The 10,629-nt window shown below is 28.7% G+C and overlaps 1 protein-coding gene across 1 annotated transcript in view; it reads left to right on the forward strand.

The window, feature by feature from the left end:
* The window catches only part of LOC111618206 (lysosomal thioesterase PPT2-A-like), a 46,490-nt gene that overhangs the window by 18,347 nt on the left and 17,514 nt on the right, over positions 1-10,629 (forward strand). The window contains exons 4-5 of the mRNA XM_023359689.1: positions 5,401-5,455; positions 7,116-7,168. Of these exons, the coding sequence (XP_023215457.1) occupies positions 5,401-5,455; positions 7,116-7,168 (108 nt within the window). The remainder of the gene's footprint in view (positions 1-5,400; positions 5,456-7,115; positions 7,169-10,629) is intronic.

Here is a 10,629-nt window from a genome sequence, read left to right on the forward strand (position 1 = left end):
TAAGTATGGAATTTATGTTTATGCTATCTCAAGTCACTTTCAACTGTTTAGAGCAGCAAAAACTTTTAATAAGTAACATTTTTAGTCATATTTTATGACCATCCTTTAGTTTATGAACTTTCAATTGAATGATTTAGAATGCAAGAAAACGTTCCATTTTCTTGTGTTTTAAATCTAAACTGTTTTTATTTACATACAGTGAACATACAATAATATATATATTATTGTATGTTTGTCACTTTTCTCCCAGATAAGAATTAATTTTATTCAAAACAAAGAAAACAAACAATTTTGTTTTATTCAAAACAAAATAGGTTATAATAATACAGTATTTTAGACAAATCTCATGCATGCTATTTTAAGTGTTTTAATCTTTTTTGCTTCTTATATAAAACTTGTTAGAAATATTTACAGAAATTTAAAATATATGAATTGCCAAGCACCTTCATTAACATCTGTCTTTTAGTTGCCAAAAGCTGTTGATGAGGACTTTATGCTAAAATGCATCCTATAATTACCATAGGTTCCAATAAATATCTAAATATGAATTTTTAAGTTATATTGGAGTACCAACTAACACCGCAAAATTCTGAGCAATAAATATTTTATCTGGATAATTTGTCAGCACTTTGTTTTATTTACAAAATATATTACTAGTAGAAATTTTATTTTATAGTGTAATTCAAACTGAATTATATTTTATTTACATCTACTTTCTATTAAAAATTTGTTTCTTATGAAACAAGAAACAATTCTTATTTNCATATGCAAGATTGTTTGTTAGCTTGATATCACTATTCTCTCTTGTTGTAAATCTAGGTGATAAAATGCTGATTGCATAAGTCCAAAGCAAGCCAATGAATTTATTCAAAATTTAAGATGTCCATAGTGCTCAAAATGGACAATAAATATTTTAAATTTCATCTAGCCCACCAATGGTAAAGTGGATGAAATCACTGAACACTAGTAGTTAGTTGTGGGTTCACACCTTGCCATTGGGCTGGTCATGTGGAGTTTTCCTCAATAACACCTACATAGGGGCCAGTTTTCCTTAAAAGACCTCCTGGGAGGCATTCTCCATTGGCAGATTGTCCATGTGTCACGTTGCTTTAATTGAATAAAAAGAAAACAATAAATTTTATCCAAATCAGTTCATTGATTTTGGCGATTAATAAGGTCAAAGTTAGCACTTTAGCATTACACATGTGGCTGAGCTCTACTATAGTGCACTACTGCACTCTGTGACAGTTAAAAACAGTTGTATAAAATTATTAATACAGTAGAGCCTCAAACTCGGCACTCGATAACCCGGCACTCCGGATAACTCGGCCACACCTTGGCAGGGCAAAAAAAATCCTTAGTTAATTAATTTTCATTATAGACAGCTTTATGCCTCNAATAAATGTTAATACTTGAGAAATTTTAAACTGAAAGTTTGAAAATTTTAAATAAATCTAAAAACTAAATGAGCGCGATAAGCTTATTTGCGCGATTAATATTTTATTTATTTGTTGAACTATTTCCTGTGAAAGAGGATAAAAGCGTTCACGTTGTATTTTTTTTTATTATTCAAATATCTTAAAGAATTTTAACCATAAAAAATTATTTACAGTTGACTTTGTAGAAATTCTCACAGAGAAACCTCTAAACTTTACGAGTGCTTTAAAAAGCAAATATAGTGAATTATTAATATATTCCCCTTGTAAACACGATTGTAAACTGACTTTTTTGCTTATTTATTTATTTATTTATTGTAAACGTAAGGAAGGCGTATCTTAAAGTAATAAATAGTAACATGGTAAAGTGTTCTCTAACATCGTTTATATTCAAGTAGAACCAGCAACTTCATGTCAACCTGTTTCGTTGTCGTGTCGAAACTAATGGAACTGAAAAGAAGATAAACTACGCTCCTTCTATTGTCACTTTTAGCACCCCACGTTTGTAAGAAAGCATTTTCTTATCATTTCTGTCGTCTTTGTACTGAAAAATTTCGAACTGTTATTTTTCTTCTACCTTCCAACAATAAGTAAAGAAATAAATGTCATAATAATGTGATTATTGCATTGATGCCAGTTTAAAATTAAATTTTTTAGATTTAAAATTAGTTTTTGCAGCCCATTTTCTTATCATTTCTGTCGTCTTTGTACTGAAAAATTTCGAACTGTTATTTTTCTTCTACCTTCCAACAATAAGAACAGAAATAAATGTCATAATAATTTTTCAATGTGTACTCAAAAAACATAACAGAGAACTTTTTTTAATATCATTTCTATATAGAGTTGAACTTGTCTGTTTCAAACATGTTTATCTCAAAAACCTCTTTATCTCAAAATGTATTTTTTCCTCTGCATTTTCAGCCTAAATTCAATATATCTTCTGTGTTTATCTCACGCAATTTTCTCCTGAAACCTCTATATCTCAAATTATGGACTGATATGTCAATTACAATGTCAAAGCTCAGTGACTACATTTTAATAGCATAAATTGTAGTTGAGAAACATCTCTGGCATAGTTGCAATTAATGCTGCTTTTCTCTGATTGGCCATGAGTTTGGCTCTCATTTAATTAGTTGAAGAAAGTCTGGTATCAGAAACTTTTGACAAACTATTTCTGTTAAGGTATGTCAAAAAATTTTTATTTATATATAATACAGGTGTGTACTGTACTTGCTATTGTATTAATAAAATACCATACCTCCAACCAAAACCTATTGACCTATTACTAAGTTATTTACTGTATAGGAACCTTTATATATCAAATTTTTTTTTCTTATTCCCATGAGATTTGAGATAGACTGGTTCAACTGTATTTTAAACCATTTGTTTTCAGTTTATCGAAATAAATCTTTATCTGTCTTATTTATTATTTGATGACAATTCAATAACTAGTTTATGGTAATTTTTGAGTTTATTGACTTTATGAAATTTATTTGGCATTATCCTAAATTATGCAAGTGTGTTTTATTTATATAGACTTACTATAACAGTTTAAATTATTTTCATCTATTCATTTAAACATAATGTTTACATTTCTCTCTCTCTCTCTCTCTTTATAATAATTATAATATTTTTATATTATTTAGCAGTTTTATTTTGTTTTATGACTTTAGATGAATTAAATAAATTTTAGCTTCCTAATTGACCTTTATGTTATTTTTAAATGAATTAAAATTAGTATCTTTTATGAATCTCTTATGAATTAAATTTAGTATTTCAAAACAGTTTTTTCTTAAATCTTTACTATTTTTGGTAAGAACTAGAAAAATTATCCTGTGAAAAGTCTATAATAAGTATATAACTATTTAATTTTCCACATCTAACAGGTTGGATTTTTTCATTTCTGAATGGTACTTTTTTAATTCTAATAAGTGCCCTCCAGTTGCCAAGCAGATAAAAACACCAAACTCTGGTAGTTAGTTCATCATGGGTTCCGGCATGGCCAACAGGACAAACTAACTACCAGAGTTTGAATGAAGAGAATGAAGAAAGTCCAGAAAATTCCATATGGCAAACCGGCTGGCCATGTGGAATTTTCTGGACTTTCTTCATTTTAGTAACACCTAAATAAGGTCCAGCATCCCATAAAAGTCTTCCTGGGATGCATTTCCCTCGGCAGAACACTCATGTGTAACCAAATAAACAAAAATAATTTTAACGAGTGATTACTTATTGTGACATCATCACAATGCCAGGCTGCAACTTTTTTCAACAATGTTTTCAAATCTTTTAGTCATGGTCTTGTCCCTGTACATCATACTTTTCCTGTTAGCAATAGAGTTATGTCAGTCATCTATCCAACTCCATTCAGGGGAACATTTTGAATCAAAGTAACATGACTTACAGTTCAATCCAAAAGTTCATATTGATATATAGTTAACTTGGGCCTCCTGTCCATAAGCTTTTCATATCCAGTTATGACTTTCATCTATCTAACTCCTTTCTCAAGATTAAGGAAGGATAGACAGGCAGGGGTTGACAGTGTGAATTTATAGATCTACAGTTTTTTCAAATTGCTGCATGATAATTTTTCTATAATTGCAATATTTATGAGAACATATTTCCCATATAGTTTATATAATCTGTTGCCAAAATTAAATACTTTATCACATAAAAGGAATTATTCTAGCATTTTTTACAAGATTTTTTTTTATTTAAACAAGTTTTTATAGGAAGTCTTTCAGACGTTAAGGTTAGCAACTTTAATCACAATCTGTCTAACATGGATCATTTTTCAAATATTAATTGTAAACCAGTATTAAGTAGTTGTCATTGACCATCATCTCTGCCAGGAGCCAGGTCAATGACTACTTTTGATCAAATTACTTCAACCCCTTTTTGCAACAGTTCCTTCTTTCTATTGGACCAGCAATATAATGGCATTCAAATAGGAAAATTATATAATAAAAGGTTACCAGACAGCACAAAATATGATTTAAGTGCTTTTCAACTGTGCTAAGTTTTTTTTTCTGCAAAATTTGATTCATTGACAGATTACTGTTTGATATTTGGCTGTGAATGGTACAGTTTCTTAAAGTTATCATAACATTAGGAAAAAATATCTTAAAAAATTAAAGATATTGTATTTTCAATTGGTATCTACTTGACCAACGAAATTGTGCCATTTCATACCATCCAAGTATTGTAATAAATATGACAACGGTAGGCTGAAATAACCAAACTCTTTATATAGTTTTCATGTAAATGTTTCTTATATTATAGTATTTTATTCATATAACTACAAAAGTTATCTTACGTAAGGGTTTATCACACTGAATGGCCAATCTAACTCATTTTAAAAATTCTTTCTTCCTCTACTGGTATACAATTTAAAGAATTTTTAAAATGTGTTAGATTGGTACTCAGTATGACAAACTCTTACATAAGATAACCTTTGTAAATATAATAATAATATTTGATTGATAACATTTAGGAAATGTTAGAAGTAAGAAATAATCTAATAATCTTAATCTTTGCTGTTATTTTTTGCTTCAGCAATGCCAGGCTCATCTGCTAGTGATAGAATAATTCTTAAATTAATGAAATTTTTAAATTATTTGGAAAAATATTTGTTAACAGGGTTTAAATTGCAACTGTTATATTTTGATTAAATTTGTTGTTGTTTGTATTATTCTGAGATTGTCATTTGTGAATTAAGTATTTTGATCCATTTTTTAATTGTTTTATATATTTAAAAAAATGAACACATTAAAAATAAAATTATATGAAGGTTCTAAACCTTGAAAAGAAGGAAATCTTTTTAAAATGAAGTATGGCAGTATTTTGTAAAATATTTATCTATTTTATTTATATATATTGACTTATTAATTATTTTATTAAAAAATTGAATCCATATTTATTAATAATTAATTACAGAATTAATTCAGTTTTTCTTTATTGATAGATACAGATATCATTAAAGTTTGGTTTCGTGATTTAATCAAGAAATATGCTTATAAGTAAGTACGATATATTTCAAATTTATTCACTGTATTTTAAAATGACTTTTATGGAATAATTAGAATAAATTAATTGTTTCATCATAAATTAATATTGTTTTTATAATTTTGGGATTTACAGGTATTTCAAAGGAATGAGTTGATTTGAGTTTGGCTTATTTGAAAATATTTTTACTTTGACAATATTGAAAAATATTGCTGGATTATATATCACAGATTAAAATATTTTAATCAAAATAACTAACATTAAATCATACAGTGTAATTTATTGTATGTGTGTATCTATAATGTCTGAAATAATTAAGATCGATTTCTTATATATTTTGATCATATAATAGCAAATGATAAGTACTTTATTATAACATATAACAATTTACTTATTCTAGTTTAAAAATTCCATGGTAAAAAGTAAAAAAAAAATTTTTATTTTAGAAATTATTTGTTTTTTATGTTCTAATTAATTTTAACATTTGCTAATTATTTAGTATGTTATAATGTTATAGCTTACTGCCAAAATAAACACTTTCATATTGTTTTCTTAGAAATGTCTGATTATAGAAAAATCAAACTTTGTCTTAAATGTACATGGCTAAAAAAAAATACATTAGTTGTTGGATTTCTTTAATATATTTTGTTTAAAATTAAAGAAAAAAAGAGTTGGTTATATTAATATTGTGAAGTACATATTTAATGCATTTATGTTTAGCTATAATGAAAAATAGTTGCATTTAGAGATCTAGAACAGTGGTCACCAACCAGTGGACCACTGATGGCTTGCAAGAAAATTATGGTGGTCTGTAGAGAAATTTGGACATTGATCAATTTGAGGTTATGCAAAGTATTATGAGAGTAAACAAGAAATGCAAAATGCTTTGGTTGCTTTTTCTCGCTCATTGGGGGTTTTTTATTCAAATCTAAAATCAAACATGAAATGACTGTTGAGTGCAAATACAATAGACCCCCCCATAACATGATAGATATGTTCTGTTTTATATGAATTCCGTGTTTTACGAGTCACTTAAATACATGAGTCACTCACAGCCAGGCACGTATGCAGTTTAGGGACTACGACTTATTTATTAATTATAAAATTTTATGAAACATATAATTTTGTGTTTTAAGAAAAATTTGAGCTTTGTTTTTTATAGTAGAGCTTAGTGATTGTTTAACACCTCTGTTATTAAATACTCCCAAATCATTTTATAAATCAGTAATCTATTAATTAATAAATCTGCCATTGGCAATGACACATGAAATCATTGAACTTTCTTAACTATTTAATACAAATTTTCTGTGACAAATTCTATTGTTTGTTGTATTCTGACATTCAGAATCTAATGAAAGCTATATTTTAAATTTTATTTCTAAACTTGTTAATTATTATAAAATTTTTATATTTTGAAAATTTAGCTAATGTATAGTATAAAGACAAATTAAAACTTTTATAAAACAAAATATTAGTAATATTTGGAAAGATGTTGCTAAATCAAATGTTAGATAATTCCTTTTCAATTTTCTCAAAAAAATTTTCAAATTAGAAACTTGAAATATACCAAATAGATTGAGACAAGTGTTATATGAAATTAGATCTAGCATCATCATATATTATTACAATCAAAACTTTTTGAAATTTAATTGAGAGTTTTTTTTTTCTCTTTAGATTCTTCTATACAAATGAAGGACAATTGATATCCATAGGAAATTTTTGGAATGGTAATTAGTATTTTTTATACATAAGATTTGCAAAATAAAAGCTATTTCTGAAATGCTATGATAAACCTATAATTGTTCATATTAATAAGTTATTGGTAAAAGTAGATGGTTAAATTATTATACAGGGTAAGCCAAAAAGATTATTTCTATTTTGAAAAAACACTACATGTTTCATTGAAGACATCTCAATGAACATGTAACAGTGCATGTAGAAACTCAAAGTTTTTTGATCCCTACAGATGCTCAATATGCACACCTTGAGTGACATAGCATTTGTCTATGCAACAATCTAGTTCCTGCCAAACACAATTCAGTGTGTCTGCTTGGATTCCATCATATTGGAATATGAAATTGGGTGGTCTTGTAGCTGTGGCATCAACCATTTTGTCATCATCCAGATAAAATGTGACAGTGATTTCTGCAAAAATGAATGGCTTGTACATCTTTTCATGCTAAACAATTTAGAACTCATTAATCTAGGGGTAATTATGCATATGTTCTGCATACATGAGTTTTCAGTTCTCCAAACTTAAATGTTACAGCAGTACACTTTACTGTTTACATGAAAGATGGCTTTACAACTGACACCAACCTGTTTACAAAAGCATCTGCAGCAAGTCCTGGAATTGAGTGCAGAAGTCAAGCTGGATGTTCTGATCAACTGGTGTTATGGAAAAATAAAGCTGCATTTGGTATGATTTTTACACTGTGACCACTTTCTTATAATCCTCTATATAGTTTTCTGTGGAATACCAAGTTCATAACTATAGAAGTAGGTAGATTTTTTTTTTGGCCTGCATTGGAAGGTCTGTTGCATGTGCTCCATGTTTTCTTCCAATATGGATGGTTTCCAGTCAATTTCTTCATACACAAGCAACCAGATTCTTGAAACTGTGTAAACCATGCATGAGTTGTCTTGCTTGTTGGTAGCTGTTTCACATAAGTGATGTGAAAACTATGCTGAAAGGTAATAACTAGAGTCAGGATTTTTGGGTGCTGCACCCACTTGGTTTTTGAAAGGGGCAAAGTGTAAAAAAGACAAACTACATCAGTTTTAGTGCAGTAGACCCACTCATTGTCAAATTGTTTAGCACCCAAAACACAGACCTGTCCCCAAAACAGTGACTAGCACCCAGCTTTTCCCTTTTTACGTTTTCAAAGAATATGCTAACGATTATCTTTTTTTAATTAATTCACTTGAGGGGGAAAAATAAATTCGTTAAACCATACCATGTATGCTGAGGAAAAAAATATGATAAGTAGCTGACTCTCTTCTTTTGTTGAGAGCAAACAACTAAACTTTAAGGTTGTTCTAAGAATGTAAACAGATTTACTGAAAATCTGCAACATAATCTGATAATCATAATTTTATATTACATAAATTTTTAACATGTCAAATAAAATTGGGAGTATGATATTTACATATATGTAGCAAAAGCAAATTTGACCTTGCTAAATTTGTTTTTTTACAAAAAGCTTCAAGTTGTATTTAGTGCCTTAAAGTCATTGTACCTGCAATAATTTGGCTGAATGTTAGACAATCTTCAAGCAATATTAGTGAAGGAACAAAGTACAGTTTGAAGGCTTTTTTTTGTGATGATGCTTGTTTTCCTAATTTATAATCAGTGTGACATTGCTTCATTTAAAATTTCCTGTAGTTGTAATCTGTGTAACATGCACTTTATTCACATGTTGAGTCTTACTGACAAATCTGCTTCCAGTTTTCTTAAGTTTCTTTTATTTAGATGCTTTCACTTAGTTTTACTTTTCAAACTGGTTCTATCAGTTTTTTTTATAGGATTTCAAGTATTTTTCAGTCATCAATAACTTTAGCTTTATAATAGAAAAATTTTTATGATATTATATTCACTTAACAGTCATATGATAGCCTGCAGTGCATCATGTCACATAAACTAGTTGACTAATAATATGACAAAATTTTAAAACATTCAACAATGAGTTGCCTAAGTTTCCTGACTATTAAAAAATAACTTTTCAAATAAATAAAATTTATAGTGTCATCTGTTGAGATTTTGTTGTAAAAACTTTTTATGAGTTTTGAAAAAATTGTAAATGCTATTGAGTGAAATCTTCTTAAGTCCAAACCCTCTCATGAAATAACACAACACCCTTTTATCACCTTACTCCCTCAACCTTTACCATCAAAATTTAATAGCATCAATTTCTCTTAAACACAAGCTACCATGCCAAATTTTATTTTTTCATTATTATCCCATCCTGAGATATTAAGTGAATTAGACACCAACATGTGCATGCAAAATTTTTTCAAGTTTTTTACTTTTTTGGGTTTGGGAGGGTTTCGATCGTGATTTGAAAAGAAAACTGAGGGTAAAATTCGGCACAATTCCAATACTTTTCTTGTTATATATATGTAACAGTTAGAAAAGTAAAATGGGACATTATTTTATAAATATTCTTCTATTTTTAAATTATTAGACTTGTATTAATTAATAAATTAAAAGTAATTGCAAAACATAGTCATGATATCACATGACATGATAGTGCAGGCTAGCTGTTTGACCAATAATATATTAAAATTTAAAAAATGATTATTATTTTTATAAATACTCAATATTTTAAAATAAAACTTTCAAAAGGACACCTAGGAGGCAGTCAGCTCTCAAAAGAGCTATTAAACATATGCAAGATTGTTTGTTAGCTTGATATCACTATTCTCTCTTGTTGTAAATCTAGGTGATAAAATGCTGATTGCATAAGTCCAAAGCAAGCCAATGAATTTATTCAAAATTTAAGATGTCCATAGTGCTCAAAATGGACAATAAATATTTTAAATTTCATCTAGCCCACCAATGGTAAAGTGGATGAAATCACTGAACACTAGTAGTTAGTTGTGGGTTCACACCTTGCCATTGGGCTGGTCATGTGGAGTTTTCCTCAATAACACCTACATAGGGGCCAGTTTTCCTTAAAAGACCTCCTGGGAGGCATTCTCCATTGGCAGATTGTCCATGTGTCACGTTGCTTTAATTGAATAAAAAGAAAACAATAAATTTTATCCAAATCAGTTCATTGATTTTGGCGATTAATAAGGTCAAAGTTAGCACTTTAGCATTACACATGTGGCTGAGCTCTACTATAGTGCACTACTGCACTCTGTGACAGTTAAAAACAGTTGTATAAAATTATTAATACAGTAGAGCCTCAAACTCGGCACTCGATAACCCGGCACTCCGGATAACTCGGCCACACCTTGGCAGGGCAAAAAAAATCCTTAGTTAATTAATTTTCATTATAGACAGCTTTATGCCTCAAAGTATTTTTCTGAGATCTGTCTTATCAGGTAAATTACTGTACACAGTGTATTCATTAATTTTCATTTTCATGTAGTAAAGGCTCTATGCCTTCATAAAGGACGTACTTTTCCTTTGTTTAAGGGTATTTGGGCAGTTTATTCTCTGTTGTATTCTCAAGTAAACAAT

The sequence above is a fragment of the Centruroides sculpturatus genome, unplaced genomic scaffold, assembly GCF_000671375.1.
Source record: "Centruroides sculpturatus isolate CEXI.00-Female unplaced genomic scaffold, Cexi_2.0 scaffold124, whole genome shotgun sequence".
Taxonomy (NCBI): Eukaryota; Metazoa; Arthropoda; class Arachnida; order Scorpiones; family Buthidae; genus Centruroides; species Centruroides sculpturatus.